The sequence below is a fragment of the Parasteatoda tepidariorum genome, chromosome 3, assembly GCF_982258835.1.
Source record: "Parasteatoda tepidariorum strain Cologne lab strain chromosome 3, Ptep-v5.0, whole genome shotgun sequence".
In the NCBI taxonomy this organism is placed as follows: domain Eukaryota; kingdom Metazoa; phylum Arthropoda; class Arachnida; order Araneae; family Theridiidae; genus Parasteatoda; species Parasteatoda tepidariorum.
Genome location: NC_141757.1, coordinates 42,372,045 through 42,397,974, shown reverse-complemented (window position 1 = coordinate 42,397,974; position 25,930 = coordinate 42,372,045). Strand labels below are relative to the sequence as shown.

The following is a 25,930-nucleotide window of genomic DNA, read 5'->3' as shown; positions in this document are numbered from 1 at the left end:
CCTCTTGTGGTGTCGAGTTCCACTTTACATGTGTATATCATGTAGGATGCGAAATTCTTGAACTCTGTACTATTTAATTTTTTAAAAAAACATTAGTAAATTTAATTTTTTTGAAACTATACTTTACAGCCGGGTTTATAAAAGGATAATCATAAGGTGAATATGTAAAGGGGGATCTTATCGCTATCCCTGTAATCAAATAAAATAGCTCGGGTAATCTGACCAAAAATTAATATTTAGTCTGAATGAAAGCGTCAAACTTAAATTGAATCCAATGCACATTTTCTCATATCGTTAAAAAATCACTTAAAATTAGGTAGGTAGGAATTTTATTTATAACGCACTAGAGCTGCTCAATGGGCTATTCTCGACAGTTGGGATACATAGGCTGATCAATGTGTTCTCTACCCGCTAACTGTCCACAGCCAGTGATGTTTGATTTCGGTGTTTTACTGGGACAATGTCTTTACGTTAAGACCACTGCCGGAAAACTTACTTCGTCTGACATTCATTTCTGTGAATGTCAAATTAAATACTATTGACTACCATGTAATGTACGATTATGTATAAGACACTTACCGCCATTTCCATTTGGGTAAAATGTTTCTGAAAAACAATTAAAAAGTATAAAAAAATAGAACTCTCATAGAATGTCTGAAGTTTATAGGTTACCAGAAGTTTAAACTTTTCAAAATATATATTCAAAAAAATATAGTTATAAATGAATAATAATGAATGATAGATATATTGAATAAGTGATAAGGATTTTATGATGATTCTAAAATGTTTTGTTATTATTATAAAACAAAAATTCATGTAAAGTTTAAGAAAATTCTTCATCGTGAAATGATAGCTTGCTTCTGAACTATATATATATATATATATATATATACAATACCGATATTTCCACCAGAATTAAAATTCATACGCTAAAAAGTTAAAGAAATTTATAATTACCCTGTGGTTGAGCTTCGTAGTACCCTAGAAAGAGTTGAATTGATACAGTCAAAAATATGAGAATTAGTTCCTTTTATATTATAAATAAGTACTGTAGTACTATAATTCTCTAATAATAAAATAATAAATACTATAGTACTTCAAATAATATTTCTTATGTCATGAAATTTTAAAATAAAAGTCGCAAACTATCAAGTATATTTCGTTAACATTTTATCTTTTATCTAAGACACTGTTATTTTACTCACAAAGTTATTTTATTTTAAAAAAAATTGTAATACTCTTAATGTATTGCTATTTTAATTTTTGTTTTTTGCTTGTTTTTCTCTTGGACATAGGTTAAAGCTGCTAACATGCATTCAACATGCATTATGATGCATTTATAATGCATCATACAATTTTTGGTACTTAAATTAAGACAAAATTCACTATTAAACTTCCAACAAAAGTTCATCATTTATCAATTGTGTTGAATGGTCATTAATCTATATTTTTTTACCTCTGATTTTTATGAAATACTTCAAAGAGGAAAATACTTAAAGCATTTGAAATATCATATGAAAACAAAATTCACTTAAAATTAGGTAGGTAAGAATTTTATTACATCGCACTAAAACTGCTCATTGGGCTATTCGCGACGGTCTGGGATGCTTCCCTAATAATGATTTTTAAGACATCCCATCACAATCTCTATCCTCAGCAGAGGGCTCCTTCACTTTAGTAGCTCAACGACTTACGCGGTCAGTGACCTAGTACTATAAAGTAGAGCAGCTTTGGGGACCGATACCGCGGTCTCCACTTACTCTCTTAAAATGAAAGAGTTATTTCTCCAACTCAAAAAAGAGTTAAATTTTTTTAACTCAACTTGAGTGAAATACATTCTTATTTGAGCGAAATTCTTGCTCTGCGTTTACTCAAACTTGAGTGGTATTTATTAAGCAATATTTGAGTGCTTTTAGCTCAAACTTGAGTGATTTATTTATTGAGTGAGCTGTAAGGTAGAATTTCTATCGTTTTATTTTAAAAAGCAAACGATAATAAATCTAAATAACATTGTTATGTTCAGTCATCTAAATAGATTATGTCTTCGTGTTTTTTTTACGCTGAATTTTTTTTTCTGGAGAATATGTCATTTAATATTTAGAATTAAGAAGAATTAAAACAACTTTTAGTTCACAGCGGTATTTCTGAAGAAGACGCTGTTTTACTTTTTAATAAGTAGATATACCTTGCTGCTTTTATTTCGGAAATACTTTTATTTTGAATGTGTTATATACACATTCCATTTGAATTAGCTGTTTTTCAGCGTTTTTTTAATAAAATGCTATTCATTTAAATTATTTGTCAAAAAAAATTATTAAAATTGAAAGTGTTAAATGTGGATGATTATGAAATATTAAAAAATTCTGATTCCATGCTAGAATCTTTGTCAGAGCATGTGGGAATGTTTTATATCTGATAAGAGTTTTAGAATTTTTTCAGATTTCATATTAAAGTTTTAACATTTTATTTTAATATAATAAATTTATATCCATGTTTTAGTTTTTTTGATGTATAATTTTGGTACAAAACATTTCTGGATAATTAATTTCATATCATTCTATACTTCTTTTATAAAAGATATTTACGAAATTATTTTTCATACAGTCTATAATTGCTGTTATTTAAATTGCTTTCTATTAATAAAGTTGACTGTCTTTAATTTATGAAAGTTCACATTTGCAATATCCATTCTTATATATCAGAATCTTCAGATGTTCAATGCATTTTATTATAAGTATATCATTCAAAGAAAAAGCGTATTTTGAATTTTTCTGTTCTTATCCTGTTTTTAGCTTTTATTTAATTGGAATTCAGAATTAATACTACCTTCGTATTTCATAAAGTATTTATCACATTATACAAACTATTTTTCCCTTGTTGCTAGCATAAAAGTTCTTACCACTTTTCTTCAAGTTCCATTTTCGAGGCAAAATTGAAAATGCAGAATCAATATTTAATTAAAAGTACAATGCTAATTAAAGTATTTAAAAATGCAAATAAATTAGAATTCTTCAATAGTTATAGATTAATAGTAAAAAAATAGGAGCAAAATTAAAAGTAATATTTATTATGAGATATAATTCAATTTGAATTTATATACCTATATCCCAGCTGAAAATAAGCTGTAATTTTTCTACAGAACTGAAGTAATTTCGTAGTTTTTCTAGAGTTAACTGCAAATTTTCTGTAGTGCAATCTTAAATGTAAAAACACTGCAGTTATTTTGCAGCTAATGCGAAGTAATTTCTCAGTAATTTATTTCGAAAAACCTTTTAGCTATTGTCTACAAAATTACTGTAGTTTAAGTGAGGTCACTTTAAAATCATAAATTTAGAAAAAACTGAAACTTCTGAAACTGACAACTGAAAACTGACTGAAAACTGAAACAGTAAATTTGAAGTAATTATGCATTCATTGCTTCAGAAGTATACTTTCTGATGAATCAGCCGAAAAACTGCAGTTACTTTGCATTGTTGTAAAATTGAAAGAGTTTGATGTCTTCAATCTTGTTTTCCTGGCTGGTATATTAAATTTTTATAATGTTTTTTCTTTTTTTTTTCTTTTTTTTCTTTTTGATTATTTATTAATTTCTTACAATTAGGTAAATATTCTAAACCTATATATTGATCACGGAAATAACGTACACTATCTATATTCATAATAGTTAAAATTCACGAAATACATACTTGATTTAATTGTAATTATTTATGATTCAGAAGCGATACAATTTAATAAGTTAAAAATATGCCTAAAATTAGGTATTTAAATATTTCTGTATTTTAGTAATTTTATTAAAAATGTCGTTTTTATTCATTTTTCTTATTTATTTCTTTTTTGCTTAAGAAAACTATGTTTAAGCAAAGTTTATGGTGAAAACAATATTAAAGTAAAGTCAAGTAGTTAATGTTAATTAGTTAATTTTTTTATTCGAATTCATACTAAGATAGGATTATTGCAGAACAAAAATTATACTTATTTTTTTCTAATCAAAACAAATATATAGTTTGGATTTTAAACAAATTTATATCAAAAGAGTTTGCAAAATTGAGTTTGAAAAAGGGTATTTAATCCAGATTTTTTAGCTTCAAACGTCTTCTTCAAAAATTTATTAATTTCACTTAGTTTCAGAAATTTGTCTTAAAAAAATTAGGCAATTTAAAACAATATACCTTTTTTATTGCTTAAAAATAAAGCTTTATAAATTAAACGAATAAGTTCGAAGAAAAATAACTCATAGTATTTTCAATTGAACCTAAATGAGCATAATATTTATAAAACTGCTTACTTTAAAAATTCGTTTAGAGCTCCTTACTTTTAAAAATTAAAGTTAAAAGAAAAATGACGAAACTTAGGAGAAAGAAAAAAAAACTCAAATCTACAGTGGTTAGGAATTTTTCATATAAAAAACTCTTAAGTAATAATTCATTTAATTGTTGTTTTACCGTATACAATCAAAACAATTGGATAGCCATTAAATGCTGCTATTCAAACTGTTAACTCTGAAAAGAATTTTAACTGTGTTTTTCACCTTATTTGATTTAACAAATAAAAACTTTATCCTCGCCAACAAGACTCAGTTTATGAAAGTAATTAGTTCTTTGTAGCTGTCTTGACACAGGACTGTAGCAGAGAGGGTTAATCGGACAAACTCATGACACACGGGAAGCGAGTTCAAATCCCAGGATACACAGTGTCGATAAGCTCACAGCAAAAACTTTCACAAGTACTATACTATCTAATTCGATATTAAAATTCAACAAACGTTATGATAAAAAGAATTCCCGTCTAAGGCTTTCTTTCAAAAGGCATTTTTTTAAACAAAAACTATAGTATTTTCTATCGCTTACGATAGATGGCACCACTAAATACAAAAATTTTCTATATTAACAGTAAAAATTTTGACTGCAATTTACAAACTGAAATACTGAAAATCGCTCAAACTCAAGTGAAAATAACTCAAGTTTGAGTGAAATTCTTTTCACTCAAATTGAGCTATTTCCATATAACTCTTTCACTTGAGAGATTTTAACTCAAGATGAGAAGGTCGGTTTTATCTAGATGAAAGAGTTAAATAGCACTCAAGTTGAGTTATTTTCACTCGTTCATTTTAAGAGAGTAGGTAGATCAAAGTGTTCTCTACCAGCCTACTGACCACAGCCAGTAATGCTTGACTCCAGTGTTTTATTAGGAACAATATTTTTACGATAAGACCACTACGGGATAACTTACTTCATCTAGCATTTATTTCTCTGAATGTCAATTTACGCACTATTTACTACCATCTACCGTACGATTACGTATAAGACACTTACCGCCATGTCCATCTGGGTAAAATGTTTCTGAAAAGCAATTAAAAAGTCTAAAAAAATAGAGCACACATAGAATATCTGAAGTTTATAGGTTACCCGAAGTTTTAACTTTACAAAATATATATTCATAAAAATATAGGTATAAATGAATAATAATGAATGATAGGTATATTGAATAAGTGATAGGGATTTTATGATGATTCTAAAATGTTTTGTTATTATCATTAAAAAAAATTCATGTAAAGTTTAAGAAAATTCTTCATCGTGAAATGATAGCTTGCTTCTGAACTTCCATAAACCAATTTTTTATAATATGTCTGATTATGGATTATTTCATTTCAAAATTAATATTAGAATTTTTTCTTACAAATAATATTACATAGTTTTTCTTCATTTTTTTAGCATGAAAAAATATTTTATCACCACTGTTTATACATCAAACTAATCGAGACAAATAATAGAATACAAGACTACAATAGGATAAAATTTCCTGCAGAAACTATACTTATTAATATATTATTTATTATTTCTCAAGTACATTCAATCACAATATTTATAATTACTCTTCCAAAAGAATATTTTTTGCAGTTTTTAAATCAAAAACTGTAATTTTTTTCTTTGCTTATTTAATATTTTTTTTATTTATTTTTTACAGCAGAATTAGAAAGATTTATATTACAAAGAATAATACCGTATAAATATACATATGTGAAAAATAAAATGTCTTTCTCAACTGCTATCGATAATTTTAAATTGCCTAGAAAAAAACTCCCAACCACTCCTTAGAATTATATTTTTTGAAATGATAAACTATTTCTTAGAAATTGTAAATTTCTACCATATTTTAAGACTATATTAGTATTATTACACAACAAGGAATACAGTAGGGGGATCAAAAAACTTTTCGAAAATAGGGCACAATCTTTAACAGTTTGAAATAAATATGTATACTTACGATGGTAATGAAAAACTAAATCCAAATTTTGAATATTATATATTAACAAAATTAGTAGTAATAAAGCAATAATAATAATAAAAACGTTAATGATATCCAGAAAATTAATATTAATATTGATTAACTACGGCATTAAATAAATTTATTATTATATTATCAATAATATGACATATAAAAAATATATGGGTACTTATAAATCATTTTATTTTTAAACTAATGGATATATTGAGATTGCTATTTATGAAACATTTCTAGCTAATTTTACCTTGAGGTGCGGCAGCTGCAGGTGGGTTGAAAAATCCTAAAAAACAAAAACTTGTACGTAAACTGGAAGAATATACTTTAAAATCTTCTTTATAAAGGTTGAGATGCTAAAGTCAGAGATATAATGCTATTTATGAAACATTTCTAGCTAATTTTACCTTGAACTGCTTTTGCAGCTGGATTGAAAAATCCTAAAAAACAAAAACTTGTACATAAACTGGAAGAAAATATTTTAAAATATTCCTTATAAGGGTTGAGATGCTAAAGTTAGAGATATAATGCTATTTATGAAACATTTCTAGCTAATTTTACCTTGAGGTGCGGCAGCTGCAGGTGGGTTGAAAAATCCTAAAAAACAAAAACTTGTTCGTAAACTGTAAGAATATACTTTAAAATCTTCTTTATAAGGGTTGAGATGCTAAAGTCAGAGACATAATGCTATTTCTGAAACATTTCTAGCTAATTTTACCTTGAACTGCTTTTGCAGCTGGGTTGAAAAATCCTGAAAAACAAAAACTTAAACGTAAACAGGAAGAATATACTTTAAAATCATTAGAAAGTAAATTTTTAAATGAAAATAGTTCTATAGATTAAAAAATTGCTTCGTTTCGTATTGATGGTTAGGAAAATAAGTTCTTGCGATTCTTTAATCAATTACATAAATAGATAAATAAGTTTTTCTACCATTACTTAGTAAAGAAAATCTTCTTACCTGGTGATTGAAATGGGTTTAAACCTAAAAATAAGATTCGAAGCACTTCATAATAAGTACTATATTATTCTATTTCTGTCTTATTACACTAATTTATGTCAATTCTATAAAAGAAATGAATGTTTATGTTTTTAAAAATTAAGGTCAGTGATACCTGGAGGAAACTGATTAAAACCTGAAAAAAATATTATAAATATTTTTATATTTTTTTATATTATCATTTCTATAGAAAATGTAATTTCATTTTTACAAAAAATAAGTAAAATTTTCACCAGGAGGAAACGGATTAAATTGTCCTAAAAATAGAATAAAGCGTTGTAATATTTTTTTCACATTTAAAAAATCTTAATAAAGTAGTTAATAATATTTATTAGCCTTTTCTTTTATTTATAAGTTTTTTATGTAACAAACACTGTCCTACGTATTAAAATATCTTTTCACTTTTACACTATTTAAGTATAATCATATTGTGAATAAATACTAAAATGTGTTCTTGCATTTGATTATAGCACAGAGAATATCTTTGAAACACATTTTTTCTTCAAAAAATTTCAATATCTAAATGATTTTTCTAATTCGAATACAGATGAATTAAATAAATGCTCGAATAATTCTATTTAGATTTCATTTTTATTTAGCGATTCATGTAATTAGAGGTTGGTTCATTTCTAAATGGGTGAGACAAGATACTACTTTATAAAAATCACTTTGAATCTATGCGAATAACTTAATGGAAATATGTTCGAAATAGTAATTTTAAAATAATTAAAATTTTTAGGACAAAGGTTCTACTTTAAATTTTTTAAGTTTATAACATTTGTTTATTTTGCATAAACATGCAATTTACTAAATTTTATTGTATGAAGGTACTAAATGACAATCTTTTGTAGTGTGTTGAGTTTCTTAAAAAATAAAAAATTTAGTACAGTGGTTTTGGACAGAATGGAGATGATTTGTTTGATATAAAACCATTTTAAGTGACATTTTTCCCATACTTTATTTTAATTGATTTTTTAAAAAATTACTTATTTATTTCTTTATTTCATAGCCGGTGTTGTACTGCTGCTACCCGAATCCAAGAGAATGGCTATCACTTTTTAACTTCAGAGCCTACTAATCTTGAACCCCATCCGGAAGACAAAGAAACCTCCTAGATCAAGCATTGGAAAAACTAACCTTCGCGAAAGGGTATGTGAGGGAACCAACCCACATTTGCCTTAATTGGAGAGAAAAATCACGATAACTTCTCCGTTGCAAAGGAATTTCAACCCGTAATCCTACTAACACTGAGGATGTTTTACGTCAGCACTGTAGAAATGTAAGCCAAGAGCAGGATTCATAACAACAATCCACCGCCGGGATTCGAACCCGTTGGTGGGTAGCGACCTCATTGGGTAGCGTAACCCATATCTCTTGAGCCACCGTAACACAGTATTATTTATGTAAAATCCTTCATAATTTTCTAAAATTGAAGTAAACTGCTATCTCATTTGAAGAATTATAAAAAAAATTATAATGGATAAACTGCCTTTCGTCTTACGTTATCTAACATCATCCTGATTTTAACAGCAGTAACAGCAGACAACATCTGTAGTAACAGCAGACAGCAGTAACAGCAGACAAGAAATAACTGAACTTGAATAAACTTACCATAAATTATTATTATTATTTGGATTACATAAAAATAGAATTAACCTTAGTACCAATGTCTCTATATTTAGTTTTACATCATGTTTCTTCATATAATAACACTTTTTTATGAAAGCATTTTATGACTCATTTTTGGTCCAATTGAGTCTCTACTCAATACTTTTCATATTAAATAAAGTTTCCGGTGCCAATGTTTACATTATGTACATCTTATGCATACATTAAACTTAAGATGCTGTGCACCAGTTAATATCTCTTTTTTTGTTTTTCTGAAATATTATGATTGATTTAGATTTATATCAAGACTTGTATGGTCTCCAAAATAAATATTAACTCTTAAGGCTACCAATTGAGTTATTAGCATTAAAAAAAGATTAAATAATGCTGTACAATTATCAAAAAATTTTTAAATTATTTTACTCTGTTGTACTCGTGCTAATTTTTGAAAATGTTGCACTGACATTTCCTTTTTAGTTTCAATATTTAACTTTGTTCTTAAAATTAAAATTTAAGTTCTGTAAATATTTATTGAAAAAGCAAAGCTGAATTTACTGACAACTTTTAAATTCAATTGACACATATTTAGAAATTATTTTTCAATCATTTCAAAGCAAGTGTGAAATTTTCTATGATTTCCATAATGCACATTATATGTTTTTATGTAACTAATAAAGTTTCTTAGCAACTGAAATGAAAATAAAATTGCTTTTAACGTAATTTTTAATTTTGATTACTTTCATTTTGATCATCAATCATATTGTTTGAAATTTAGGTTCTTACGTAAAAAAAGAAAAACAGAATCAAAAAATAAATGAAAACAAAATAAAAAAACGGAATTCACAATTGAGTAATCTTTTCAAAATTACAATTTTTTTTAAATAATTGTTCATACAATCATAAATTGAAAATATGATATCCATAAGAATCAAACATCGACTCAAAAACTTATGAAAATAGTTTTATAGTCAGTATACATTGCGTCTCGCGATTGGATCAGAATGGAAATCAATAAAAAGAGATATTTCTTTAAAAAAAATTGAGGTATGGCTAAAAGCATATGAAATTAACTGTTATACAATGTAAGTAGTTTCATGATAACAATAAAATACGGAATCAAATGATAAAATTAAAAAAAAAATTTATTTAAATAAAAGGTCCGGGATAGCCTGAATGTTAGGGCATTTGGCCCATATCCGAGAGGTCGTGAGTTTAATACCCACTGTCCTGAGATTCTTCGTGCAGTAAATGGTGACTAGTACACGTTAAATCTGTCGGGTGACAAAGTCCTCCCACAGCAAATTATAGCTCTGGAAGTACTGAATCGGAGATTGAGCGTTCTCTAGTTCAGGTCAAAATTACGATCTATGGAGGAATGAAAGTATAAAAGGGTCAACCCTATAAACCGTATTGCATATATTTTCATGTCGCAACAACAAGAATAAGATTTAGAGGCTCCGCTCAAAAACCTCAGGAATTTTTCCTTAACTCGACACTTTAAAAAAAGATAATTTTGAATGTAATTAAATTTAATTTAATAACATAATTTATATAATTTTATATAAGAATATCTTGGTATTAAGTTAATCGTAAGAGATAAGAGATTACTTTTATTTGAAGTGTGACACAAGAAAAAGGAATTAATGTGAGAAGTAATTTTACTTGTTAACAATTTATAACGGTGATTTTAACAACTCAAGATGCAAACGATTTTTACCCCAATTGAGATATTTATATTTGTGAAAAATACCTATATAAATGTTGAGACTTATGCTTTTAATTTTATGCATCCATTTTTTGTTGAGTTTGACTTCAAGTCAAGTACGGTCTCGTAAAATAATGATCACGAAACATATATGTTTCGACCACAATCGAAAAATAATCATTATTTAAAACCAAAAAAAGTGAAAAAATTTCACGAAAAAAATTCTTAATATTAAAATAACTGTTGAACAAATTGTAATTTCGAAAAAAAAACTCTCGTTAAGTTTATCGATTAGGTTTATCTTATTATGATTAAGTTTATTAAGTTCTAGAGCCTTTCAACACTTTGGTTTCATTAAATACATTAGATCAAAACTGAAAAACCTAATTAATTTTTGAACACTTTACTAAATTTTGGTATGAATTCTAGTAATTCAAATTTTTTTTGTTAGGATTAAAACACCTATATAACATAAGAGAAGCTCTTTAAATACTATTTTTATTTTTTTAAATTTTTTTTTAGTTTTTTTAAAGTTTGAATCTCATACATAAAAATTTTATAACAGTTGTTTTCAACTTACCTATTGGAAATACTCCAACTATAAAATATAAGAATTAGATGATATTACAAGAGTGTCAATCAAGCCATTTTTATTATTATTTCTAGAAAAAAAAATTATATCATTTTTATTAGGTAATGATTACAATCTATGATATAAGCTGTCAATGTTTCATAGTTTTTAAAAAATTTTACCTCCCAAGATGCTACATGCTAGAATAAGCTGATATAATGACATTGCTCCAAACAGAAATCACGGGAAAAGCAGCTATCCAATGCAGCTTCCACTTAAACACTAAAACAATGAAATTATTTTAGAGATATCATTAAATACATAAATAAAACTTTCTAAGGGTGTAATTGTTTCACTTTATGTAAGACCGCTGCATTTGCTTTAGTGATAGCATCTTTAATTTACTTCTCTTCATTGTATAAAAATAATAGCAAAGGCAAATAGTAAATGATGTATATTTTCTGATTTTTTTTCTTTTGTCTCACTCTCCAGAATTGAAAAAAAATATGTTTGGTAAGTAATATATATACTGTTGTTTATTAGGTATATACGATATAAAATTTTAGGTAGATGAAAACATTTTAAATTTTTAAAACATTTTAATGTTTTAAAATATTTAAAGGTCTTAAAATTTGGTAATTTCACCAAAAAAGCCGAATTGGTAATTTTACCACACTAGTATAATTTTCGACAACACAAAATTTTCAGTAGGATAATTTCTATTTTATTTAGTAAACACTTGTAAACTTCGCCTTTGGTTGATTTTTTTTTCTATATTAACTATAATCTAACTTTATCAACCATTATTTATGTTGCACTAGAACTGCATAATAGGCTATTAGTGACGGTCCAGGAAACATCCCTGATGATGATTCAATGACATGCTATCAAAATATCTGTCCAGAGATTATAGCAATTCCACTGTGGTAGCTGAATGACCTGCATGGGAAGTCGTGCGTTTTACGTTCGAACATTTTGACGAGTACTAATACCTTGCACCCTCGGTCCCTTCACAAACTGATAAAAGTGGTTCCTCGCTTACTGACCATAGTCAATGATGCTTTTTTTTGTGATGCACGGAGAACTGTGTTTTATGACTATACGATGGCACTGTGGGACTTAAAACTTTAAAAATGAGTATTTGCAAATATACAAATACCTGAAACAGGCAAAAATTCAGTAACTTATTAATTGCTACGCAAAAGGAATCTTCCAATATCCTAAAATGAAAGCGTGAATGTACCAAACTCAAATATCTCCTCACAATTGGTGTTATCTAGCTACTTTTATTTATTTATCTATCGTTACACATACTTATGCAGGCTTGAGTACTCATTATAATGTTCGGATTATAAGTACTTGTATTGATAGTACAAGATAGAGAAAGAAATCACAAAAATATATCAAGGAATACAATGGGATTAGAACCAGTTACTTCATCACTGCAATCGATGCATCTAATTTGTGCCATCTGTTCTTCAGCTAGAGTATTGACTCTTCATATTCAACTTGAAAGCTTATATTCAATGTTTTGTGTGTTGCTGCTAGTCCTCAGTTGTTAGTAAAGCTAAATCAAGTTCAAGCTACCTGCAACTTTGAGCATATCAAGCATGTAGAGGGGATCCACGCAGAGATCTCCTCTGAAAAGGCCAAGGCAGTCAAGGATATGTTCGGGCGTAGTCCGTCAGGCATTACAGTTAGAACATGTAAGGGAAACCTTCACTTTGTATAAATGTGTGGCAAAAACAACTATAACTTTAAGAACCAGATACTCCAGTAAACTATTGACAAATGGAAAAGAGTACCAAACCAAAGGTTTAAATATCGTAAACTTTGGTTAAATTGCCAGCATATTGTTTTTTAACAAGAAATTTCCTAACCATGCAAGTATGGCATTTGCACTAAAATTATTTTTTCTCGTTTAAGGGGTCACAGTACCTTTGCAACAATTTCTTAAAATAAAGGTATAATCATTCATTTTGAGGATGCTTTACATGCTCATTTAAGTTATAATCAATAATTTATCTTCAAAAAGTAATTAAACTGTTTAATTTTTTTAAAATTTTAAAAAAAGTTGAAAAAATTCTAAATTTTTAAATCCCTAAGGCTTTTTCATTTTAACATATTTTCAAAAAAGTTTTTTTCATAGTGCTTGCAATATTTATCTTAATAATTTTGTGCATTCATTTGTTGATATATCAATTAGAATATTTTTAATAGATTATTTTGTAAAAAAAGTAGTAAAAAAGGGTAAAAATTCCTGTTAGGTATATATAACATGCCGTAAAAATTGTAATACCTCATAAAATGCTTATTCCATGCACAGTTTAAATAAGTGTATTATACTCAAGATAAAAAAGTTTACTTTTTACTGTACATTTGAAATACTTTGTTACTGTACATTTGAAATACTTTGAAGTTTTATTATAAGCAATAAAAAAATTTTTGGTATTTTTGTCATTTTTTGGGTACTGTGACCCCTTAATGCTAGTAATTAAATCAAATTTTTAACTATGAATATTGAATGTCCAATTCCCAATTAATTAACGATGTACAGAAAGAAAGCATTTCTTATACATTATAAAAAATTTTGGGTCAAATAGCTGCATAATGTACCGTCATTAAGCTACAACATCCATTGAATCCATTGAACAGTACAATTCAATTTTATCTTGAAATACTATATTGAAGTAATATTTACTGTATTTAATTGGAGTGATTCAGTGATTTTATGATAGTTATTACTATAAAAACTTCGGTATGTCAAAATTTGTTTTCTGTAACTGTAAAGATGGATTTTACGATAAAAAGTACCATTTTACAGTAATTTAATCCGGAATTTTTTTACTGTGTATTCAACATGCTTTAATAAAATTTTTCTGTTATATTATTATTCTAAAATTTTGCAAGATCCTAAATATTAAGATTGACTTTACGCAATATTAATTCAATATATCTTTATTTATACTCTTCTTATTTTATATTTATTTAGAAAATTCGTGCGAAGGAAAATCCAACATCATCATTTCCCATCGATACCTTTACTTTCCAGAAAAAATTGTGATAAATCTAAACTAACATTATTCAATACAATATCGACTTGGCTAGAAATTTTAACTAAATCTTAAATTGCAAAAACACGATCATAAAATCCTGTTATAAAATCTCTATTTTTGTAATAAAATTAAAGATATTGTCTAAACGAATACACGAAGAAACCAAAAGTATTATTTCTTCTAAAATACTGCAAGCAGCAAAAAAATCAAATTATTAAAATACTTTAACCATTATTGTATAATGAACACCAAAGAAAAAACTATATCAACCTGAACAACTTTTGTTCTAATACTCAAATATTTACAGAGCTTTAAATTCTTTTGTACAAAATAACAATTTTAATTTATGCAAAGATGTGAAAAATATTTATTAGTTTCTTATTAGTAAATTTTAGAAGGATTGAAATTTTGAATTGTAAGGTATACAAGTTTGACGTCATTTTAAACAATAACTTTAAAAAAAGAAATGCAAAATTTGGTTAGGAATGAGGGAAAATAGAAAATCAAAAATATTGCATTATTAAAGTTGTATAACTCAGAATCTATTCAGCCAATTTCACTGTAGGTGTTTCGTATATTGCCATTTTAAGAAATTAGCGTTACATACTTTTAAGTAATGAAAAGATTCACTTTTAAGATTCTGTAATTTTTTGGACTTTTATTTTCCTATTTGTTTTTAAACTTTCGTAGTTCAAGCTAAATACTCAAGACATGAAATTTAAGTTAAGGGCACAAACATTAGACTGATTTCCAGCTGAAACTATCGATTCCACATTTTTCATTTTCCGGATTCCTTCATAATTTGATGTTCAAATATTGAAAATGTTCATTTATTCAGAGAAAGTACGTTATTTTTTTGTATATAACTTAAATAATATTTAGAACTATTTTATTAGAATATATGAGCTTACGCTTTCAAACCATTCAAAGCTCCACTTATTTTGTGAAAATCCAATCATTAGTACAAAAGTTATTTAAGTTGATATAGTTTTCATATTGTGTTTTATTTTTAACTACTTATTAAATTATACGTCACTATTCTATTTTTAAACTGAAGTTAATTTTAATTAACCTTTTGTAATTCATTTATTTTATTTTTATTTACTGTAAATCTCGAAACAAACTACCTTTTTCTAAACAAAAATGCTGCAGTTTTTACAAAATCTTCAATACATTTAGTAATTAGATATAAAAACTTCAGAAATTTTTCATTAATTTTTCACTTTTTAAATCTAAAGAGTAGTAAAATACTTTTTACTTATAAATAACTCGTAAAACCAAGACTATAAATCTTTTTTAACTCACTATAAGATCAATATATAGATTTCTATTTTTGTTTATTAACTATTTAATCTTCACACATTAAGTAAAAACAATACTTTAAATGATTTTTTCCTTACTTCTTAATAAATAATCATATTAAAATTTTCAAAATTAAAATTAAAGGAAATTCTGAGTCAGTATGAGTCAAAGTAATTAAAATTGATTAATTTGTCCCAGAAGAACAGTTCTTTTTTAATTTTAAACTAAAACTTTGTAAAATTCATTTTGTTTTTAATTGTAAAACATTTTTTGCTTTTCTGTTAAAATCCGTACACACACTCACAGCAAAAAGCACACTCCGTAATTTGATAGAGACAATTTGGATTGATAACATAATAAATTAGAAAAAAATATAATTATCACATGCAAGTTTAAGAAAAAAGCATTTTTTTATTAATATTAAGATTTGTGAACAGTAAACTTGTTATTGAAATAAATAAAATGTACAGCATCCTAAAACAAATAATTGTTTTTACTGGCAAGTAAACTATTATATTTGTTTTTCTTTTAAATATAGTGAAAGTTCATATTTTTTATTCCATATTTCCTAAAATTCTCGAAAAACAGCAGGTTCGCTCTTGTGCCTTCTATCTTGTTACGTTGAAAGTACCAATTCGAATAACTTGCAAAATTTCACAAAATTTTTCATGTAACATGATTGCTCGAAACATGTGTAGGCCAGTTTATTGATCGTACGAAGTACCAGTTGATTAACCAAGTGATTTGTACACACCAGGAGATAACAATAAACCTTCCTATGCTTGAAAAGCTTTAATATCTAACATTTGCCAATCTTTTGAGTTAATTCTCTCCGTTCAATATTTGGGATTGAAAATTTTTCACTCTGAGTTGTGAAATATAATATTGTTTAAAATGAACTACCTACATCTTGACGTGGCATACCTTGTAACGCTTGAAGCAGTCTTCATAACATTTGCATTTTCGACTTTTCTTGGAATCAATTTTTGTCTCTTGTGAAACACATGAAAATTAATTCTGTGTTACCCAGAAACTAGAAATGTTTTTTCTTTGGTGTTGATAGAACTTAAGCTTCAAATAAACGTTTTTCTGGTAAAATGTGCATCAAAATATAACTACGGTATTAAAAGAAGTACGTAAGAATATTTCATTTTATTAATGAATTAGTTTGTCTTAAACGATTTTCTTACAATTTCTTATAGAAATCTTGAGCTATAAAAAACACTGTATTCATGAGCGAATTGGCAAATCAAATAAACACTATTTCCATTTATAACTTAAAAAAACTTCAACCTTACACACTTTAAATATTAAGACTCTTTTTAAAAGAAAAGCTTTGCAATCATTTTTATCATTCTTAATTAATATCAATTTTTACAGGTTAGATTTTTTCTACAAAATTTTGATTTGTTTGATAATCTGGTTGACAATGCTCCCAAAGGATGCTTATCTTTTTTCCTCTCAGGAGGCATAACACCTTAAGAGTTTTCACAGATTAACTTACATATTTTAGATGCTCAAAGCGTTTATCATTTTTGTTCCCTATTATAAAATTAATTTCAAATTTCCTTAAAGCGATTCCGACTAAATTGATTCTCTGTTATTTCAACCCATTTTGTTGCAACAGACAGTGGTTAGTTAGAAAACATATTTTGTAGTTTCTCATTTATTTAAAACTCCCAGACATATTTTGTAACTAATTTTGAAGCTTGATTGAAAGAAAGAGTTGGTTTTAGAAATAAAACTCTGTAGAAAATTATACTTATTTTCCTTTTAATTACAAATTTAACAACAGTCAAAGACTCCATGTTTATTTATTAAAAATAGACATATCTTACTTTTTCTATTTTAGTTAGACCGCAATTTCATACACTATTTATGTAATGCATTTGACTCCAGTAGTAAAATCTTTTTCAGTTTTTTTTAAGTATATAGCAGCATGCGTATATTTAAACTTTATTTTTGCTAGGCTATCTTTGATATTTATCTAAACCTTTGCGTATTTTGGAAGGACGATTAAATAAAAATGAAGGCATTAAGCATTTTAATACATATATTACTTTAATGTCATTATAAAATAATATACAATATTGTGAAAAGATATTGAACTATTCATGAAGACATTGGTTAATTGTTCCTGATTGAACCTCTCTGTCCAACTCAGTTGTAAGCACGGAACTTGGAATGTAATTTTCTTTTTTCTATTTATCCCCTGAAATGAAAATGTTCCGTTTAATTATAATGTAGAGAAAAAAAATCTAAAAATTATTTTTTATGTTTAGATTTTATCTCTTTCTCCTAAAAAATGTTTTCATCAGTGTAGAAAAACTACCAACGCTTTCCAAAATATGAAAAATTTCAGCTTCTGTTGGTCAACAGGCTTCATTATTCTGAGGAAGGCGAAAACTTTAATTTTACATGTAAATGATAAATATGCAAGAATAAATATGATTTTTTTCAAAAAAAAAGTCTGATGAAAGAATAATGATTTTTTTTCATTCCCCAGAGCCTAAGTAAAAAATGTGTATCAATGTTGTTAAGAATATAGTAATAGCTATTTTAATTAAAATTACATATTGTAATAGCTATTTAAATTAAAATTACATATGATAATAATTATGTTATTTGGAATTTTACATAGTATTTAGTAAAGGTACCATTGTTATGTTTGAGAATATCTGAAAATTGCTACGATGGAGCAATACGTATAAGAGCTCGTTGCATTGGAAGAAATTCTAAAGATGCTTGTGAGAGAAAAACTGTAATATTTTACTTGTTTATTAATTTAATACATTTCTTAAGAGACATTTAAGCATTAATATACGTGAAATTATCAGTAAAACGGCAGCAAACGTAGCAAGGTACATTACGGGGTTTTGCTGCACTTCTATCTGTTTACCAATGAGTTTTATTCTCGTTGCGACACAGAGGGGAAAATATAGTCTAAACTACCAGACTACGGTAAACCTCACCGTATTTCTGACTGTATGGGAACGTAAAAATCTAGGTAGCATTTTTACTGAAGTGCTTTGGAATTAAATTTGGTATAATTAATATTAAAATATGGTTTAATAATATATTATAAAATTTAGTAATTATTTAAAAATTTATTATTTTTATCATGATACATTAGAGCATTGCATTGAAATCAGTTATTCAGTTAAATTTACTTTCAAGTTTTGTATTTTTTACTAAATGTGAGGTAATAATAACTATAATTTTGAAAACCAGAATTTCCCGTAAAGCGTAACCGTGTGAACGGAAGAATTGCTATATGAATGAATATCGTTTAGTTGACCAAAATTATAGTTTTGCTTTACCAGAAATGCCATTACCAAGCAGCACAGTAATTTACCAGATTTTTTTCTCCTTGTAATAGTAATCAAATAAGGCAAAGACCTGATAAATATTTATTTTTTGAAAAATGAACTATTTTTATATTGCTAAATATTTTTTATCGTAGCATTACATGCCTTATTACAAAACATAAAATTTTTATTAAAAATCAGGGTGTATAGCCATATTCATAAATAAAACATTCAACATTCAATTATAATATTTCTTTCAGTATTTAGAAAAAAATAAAATTGGATTAATTGAGTGATAATTTGTAAGAATTGAATAATTTTTTGAAATGTTTTTTTTCTTTGTCTGTTTGAATTGAAAATGCAAATTGTTTTTGGTGTACTCAAATCTCTTTTGCTCTACGGTAGTAATCAATTACATAGTAACCATTAGAATATTATTTTTTTAAAAACTATGTGTTCTCTCAACAAACTCATTCCTCATATAAAGTTATGAATTACTCTGTATTATTTGTACTATATTATTATCTAAATTTATTATGCATTATTTATACAAATATCAAATAAGGTTTAATAATATATTTTAAAAAATTATTCACTTTTAAAATTAGCATTTAAGATGACAATCTTTTTTTTTCAGTTTAGAATACTCCTAACCAAATTAATAAGTCATCATCATAACGTTGCTTAATTATTAAGCTTATCTTAATGAAAATATTTTCTCATAGTCGCATATTTTAAACTAATTTATATTTTAGTATATTTATTTAATTCTCTAAGCACATTCTATATAAGCATCATTATTCGGTTAATTATATAATGTAAAGCTAAATTTGAATAAAATTACATAAAATATTTTATTTTAAAAAAAAGTATGAAGAAACAGTTGTGATTGTATTCATTTCATAAAATATATTAAAAAAACATTGTTTTAATAAAAATATGTCAGGGAAATATGTCACAATTTACGAAGACGGAGAAGAAAAATAATTACTGAGAATAAAAATGTGTCATAATTTACTAGCTACATACCCATTATTCGTATGGGAAAACTAATCAGTACTGAACTATACCACAAAATTATGCACAAATTTTAAGTCATTTTTCCGACAAAGTTTAATAGCCTAGTGCAGTGTTTCCCAAAGTATGGTACGCGTATCCCCAAAAGTGCGGGAACAGTTTAACGGGGTTTCGCTTTCTCATGTGATAAATCTTGCAACAAACGAAAATTTGAAAGAATTTTATTTAAAATCAAGGCTAGCCATAAAAATTTAAGATTGCATACTTTTATATTGGATATTTTTTGCAGAGTTAACAGTTAATAATTAGTGATGTCAACAGCCATTTTTGATTTTTAACTTGCAATTTTTTATTGTAAAAATAAACATATGTTTTAAAAAATACACTATTTTTTTTATTAGTGGTACACAGCGTTACGAAAAATTTAGGAAGGGTACACAAGAGTCATAAGTATGGGAAACACTGGCTTAGTAGAAGAACCAGGTAGGATCCATTTTTATGAATCACTGAAACTAATATATTCAATGGTTCTAATAATATAGTATCAAAATAATACTGCTTCATCAATATGTATATGTTTAATCTAACAAAATTGTGTTTGGTTTCACTTTGATCTTAACATAACTAAACCACTTTAGTTTTTAGTACGCTTACATGATTTTTTATTCCAAATTAGGCCGTGGTAAATAAATTAAGATAAAGAATTAGTCTCGCTTTCTAATAAATCAATAATAAAATAGTTCGGTTTAGGTTAGGTTTTTTATTACCATATTAAACATAACACTGTTCTTTGAAGTTCATCCCCTCATATAGAGATGAACTGTACTTTGCGTGATAATTCTCATGGCCAACTCATGATAGTCAAAATTATAGTAGTTTTCTCTATCAAGTAATCTTATTCGGTACATATCTCATTCAAGCGAAAGTAAGACAGTTATTTCCACAGTATTGGTATTAAAACTGATTAGTATTGATGCAGTTTTAATGATCACCAAATACTTACCGAGCGAAATAGTATCCTTTTTCCATAATTTTGTCCTTTAATTTATAACTAACGTTTTGTTTAATTTCAATTACCATAGGTTTTAAATTATTTACTTTAATAGAAACACGTTTTAAAAAATGTTTGTGCACAAAATTAACACTTGTCATCACATAACTTTATAATTATAATTGAAATAAAGAAATGTTATTTAGATGAGGTAGTCCACGAATACTACCACGTTAATGTTTATTGAATTTATTTGAGACAGCGAGCAAAGGAATTTGAATATTAAAGTAAGAGCAGTAAACTTTTTATTTTATTAATTAGTGCTATAAACTAGCAAATATTACTGATCTTATATTTAAAATACTTGGAAAATTGAATCGTCTGTTGTTTGATTCAAAAGAATGGATAACGCTTAATCAATCAGAAAATTCCATTTCGTTTTTTGATTATTGCGATTTAATGCTTCGTCATAGAAAGTTTAAATGCCAACAGTGGACTTTCTCGTGCTCGACTTATCTGTATGCCAAACTTCTTTCCTTTCAGTTAGATGGTTCAGATGCTTATAAAGGACGCAAAGACATACATACAAACAAACAAAAAAATTTATACAAATAGGTTACCAGGAGTATGAGAAAGGTCAAAGAAAGGGAAAGGACTACCAGGAGACTCTATAAAGAAAGAAATGGTAAATTATTAATAAAACAAAAACTACATAGATTATAATTTAACTTGCCTATATACACTCTATAACGAAAAAATTGACGCACCAAGAAGGAGTTGTCCGATTGAAACGAAAATATGTGGATAGGAAGACAATGTACAGAATAGTAAATGATTAAAATTTCAGAACAATTGAATAATTTATTGCAGAGTTACAGTAGCAAGTTTAATAAGGTGTTGACCCGCCTCTAGCCTGGATACAAGCTGCCACACGGCGTGGCATAGACCGATAAAGCTCCCAGGATGGTCTCTTGCTGCATTTCCTGCCAAATTCGATCCAATTGTCGAACGAGGTCATCAACATCCTGTGCCAGATGCAATCACCTTCCCATCATATCCCAGACATGCTCGATGGGAGAGAGATCTGGTGATCTGGCAGTCCAAGGAAGAGTTTGACAAGCTTGCAGACAGTTCATAGCAACACGTGCCGTATGTGGTCTGGCATTGTCCTGCTGAAAAACCAGCCCAGGGTGCTGCAAAAGGAACGGTGGCAAAACAGGTCTTAGGATGTCGTCGACGTACCGCTGTGCAGCAAGTGTACCTCTACTGATGACCAAAGGGTTCCGGCTGTCAAAAGAAATGGCACCCCAGACCATAATGCCTTGTTGAGGGCCGGTGTGGCGTGCAATAGTGAAGGCAGGATCCCCCCTCTGCCCTGTGCGTCTCCAAACACGTCTTCGATGATCATCAGAACACAGTTGGAAGTGAGATTCGTCGCTAAAAACTATACGTCCCTAGTCGACATCATTCCAGCCGTATCTGTTCAAAACATTCATGCATACGAAATTTCAAAGCAATCGGATGATTGCTTCTTGGTGCATCGATTTTTTTGTTATAGAGTGTATTTTTTGTAATGATTGTATTATTAATATTATTGCATTCATTCCCAACTCTTTTATTCCAATGATTTAAAATTATGACATAATACATTATTATTTGTTAAATTATTATTTTAAAGAAAGTAGCACTAAGAAATCTCTTATCTTAACATTTTTAGGATGATAAACAAATATTTTTTTTTATTTTAAAAAGCTAGCATAATGGTAATCTTAAATTCATTTCAAAGACTTTTAAGCTATAGAGGTTCATATAAAGTTAACTCATATGCATTTATTTAAGAATGGTATTATAGTTCATTATAAATATAACTTCAAATTTGAAATGAATTTCATATAAATCACTAAAAAATTAAAGATAAGTTTATACTTTTATTTAACTCTTTTTTATAGTAAGCTAGTAACTAATAAGAATTTCAAAAGAAAATTATTAAGATTCTACTAGAAACAAATACATTTATAAAATATGCGTTAGAGGAAATTACTGGATAAGATTTCATCAAACTTTCAATATTTGATAAAAGATTAATTTTTAAGAAAAATATTGTATATATCAATACATATCTAATTAAATATTTGAAAATTTAAACAGAAAAAGATTTATTTCATTGGAAGATATGTAAAAGGATCTAGTGGTGTAAAATGGGTAAAATGTTTATAGATAAATGGATAATTTGGTAATCGATAATCGATGTGATAATGGACAAATGGGTAATATGGTTCTGAAAAAATGGGTAACATGATAAAGGATAAATTGGTTAAAATAGGAAAATAGTAATCTCAAAAGAATTAAATTATAATAAATTTTGAAATTTTTCATAATACTCTCTATGCATTTCAAAGACATGTTTATTGGATTATAATTTATGTTTTTAGTTGTGTTTATAAATTTGTACATTAATATAAAAAGTTGTTTTCCAATCAATTTGGAAAAAAAAACATCTAATTGTGATTAGAATCTTTTCAAAAACCGATATCCTATGACCTTTAAAGCAATTACTAATTCTAAACCGACGAATACTTTAAGGAATGATTTTTAAAACCCATAAAAAGTTTTAATCCTTTTCATTCTCTAGTAATGTCTGTAGCTTGTAGAAAAAAAGTGGAAACACGTGAACTTAATGTTTTATGGTAGATTTAATTGAGACTAATGTGAACATAGTATATTTTCTTTGCATATAAATTGCTAATTGATCTGTATATTTTCGATAATTGTTATGAATTTCGCTAATCGTTTTGAATGTTCTGTTCCATAAAATTGAAATATGTGAGAAAGTAATAATAAACTGCCAGTCATAATCATAAAAAATTTAAATAATAAAAATTTTACAGAATACCTTCACAATTTATTCAAAGAACAGGGATATATTTCATATAACTGACTTTTTATATGAAAAGAACTAAAAATAATATAAGTAGAACTCTTGCTGTGTTACTCGTATATTTACTCCATTCGTATGTTACTATTAAAAACTGTTTTATATCATTTATAAAATGCGTGCAAAAAATATTTATCTTCATAACTATCATTATTTATAAAAATAAATATTAATTTTCAAGAGATAATTTAAATTAAATTAAGGAACTTAAAATTTATTAAATAAAATAAGATTTTTTCTACAAATTTCGCATAAATTTCCGTGAGGTTTTAAATTAAATGCCTTTCTGTTAAATTCGTGTGCTTTATTACTTAGTTTTAACATCATACTACAAGTTTTACTTATATATAGAAAAAAAACCGAACCGTATCAATAATTTGATACCATATGCACAAGAATAATAATATTTTAAATTTTTAAATGAAATAAACATTTTTGTATAAAGGTACACTTAAAATTTATTTTTAGATGCAATGTGATAATTAAATAAAAAAAATTTAATATCCCTTGTAATTATTCATTGTATTCCCAATTTCGTTGTATCTCACTTTTTAAGAAAAATATATATAAATTTTTTCCTAAGTGTTTAAATTATTTACAAACTGAAATGTAAAACATGTATTTAACTTATAGTTATTAACTGAAAGTTTTATATATACATTAGATATTTATTCACCTTTAAGAAAACCAAATGCACATTTTATATATATTTATATATATATATATATAAATATGTATATATATATATATATATATATATATATATATATATATATATATATATATATATATATATATATATATATATATATATATATATATATATATATATATATATATATATATATATATATATATATATATATATATATATATATATATATATATATATATATATATATATATATATATATATATATATATATATATATATATATATATATATATATATATATATATATATTATGTATAATAATAATAACTAGAAAAGGAAAGTTCACTACTAATCAATTTTTTGCTATTTTGATTCGAAACTGATAATAAATTAGAATTCAAAAAGACACTCCTTTACAAAAAATATACTAACCAGTAGTAGTCTTTTCTAAAAATATAGAAGATATTATATTGAATATGATCGTCTTGAAACAAAATACTGTTAATATTAAATTGATTAACTAAAGAGAATTAAAGAGGAATCTACCTGTAAAAGTATTTAATTGCTTAAAGCTATTTTCTTCTCTTTTTTTTTTGGTGTTGAAACATTTCAAAACAACATTTCAAAAGATAATCGGTAAAATGAAGGTTACAAAAAAGCTGATAAAAGAATCATCATTAAAATAATTAATATAAAGACGTGTGAACTTTCCTAAATTTTTGGTAGAAATTTTAAAATCCTAATCAGTTTAAAAAATATTTAAATGAATCTAAAGTCATGTTCATGAACGAACTAATCAGTTTTTTTTTAAACAAGATGTTTAGGATCTTTCTAATTAAACCGCATACTCATAACAATTAAATTGATTATCGAAAAAGAGTGAAATAGGAATCTCTGTCTGTAGCAATTTTATAGTTTTAAACTATTTTATTATTTCTTTGTCTAAACATTTAAAGGCAAAATTTCAAAGGTAATATTGAAACAACGGTTTAAAGAAAAGAAAAAAGCTTAGCTGATATTAACCAGGAATAGTGTATTTTTCTGAGGTTTAAGATAAAAAAATTTAAAAACGTGAATAATTTTAAAAAATCAAAATCATTTATCAGAAACTAAAGTTGTATTAAAGAACACTGCTTTAAATAAGATATTAAGGTTCCCGTTAAATGAAAAAAATACTCAAAAAAGTTCAATTGATTATTGAAAAAGATTGAAAGAGATATATTTTTATGCAAGAATATTACGGTTTGAAACTATTCACTGCAGTTCAAATATTCAAAAGCAAAATTTTAAAGAACATCTAATCGTGGAAGGTTAAAAAAATTATATTTGAGAAGAATCATCATCGAATTTAATACTAACCAGGGCTTTTAGATCAATGTATTAAGTTTCTACACAAAAAAAATAATATTTTAAATAATTCAATTAATTATATGAAGAGAATAAATGAAGAATCTCTTTTATATAAATAAAAATTTCGGTTTGAAAATACTTTTGGGTATAGTT

At 26.3% G+C, this 25,930-nt stretch overlaps 1 protein-coding gene across 42 annotated transcripts in view; it reads right to left on the bottom strand.

Annotated features, from left to right (window-relative positions):
* The window catches only part of LOC122273570 (uncharacterized), a 109,834-nt gene that overhangs the window by 29,961 nt on the left and 53,943 nt on the right, over positions 1–25,930 (bottom strand). For 40 of the 42 annotated variants that reach the window (XM_087159187.1, XM_087159182.1, XM_087159188.1 and 37 more), the window contains 6 exons: positions 6,687–6,719; positions 6,530–6,565; positions 6,265–6,279; positions 5,313–5,339; positions 958–981; positions 580–606 (listed from right to left, as the gene is read on the bottom strand). In XM_087159187.1, coding sequence (XP_087015313.1) covers positions 580–606; positions 958–981; positions 5,313–5,339; positions 6,265–6,279; positions 6,530–6,565; positions 6,687–6,719 — 162 coding nt within the window. The remainder of the gene's footprint in view (positions 1–579; positions 607–957; positions 982–5,312; positions 5,340–6,264; positions 6,280–6,529; positions 6,566–6,686; positions 6,720–25,930) is intronic. The other 2 variants (XM_087159195.1, XM_087159191.1) reach the window with 1 other exon arrangement.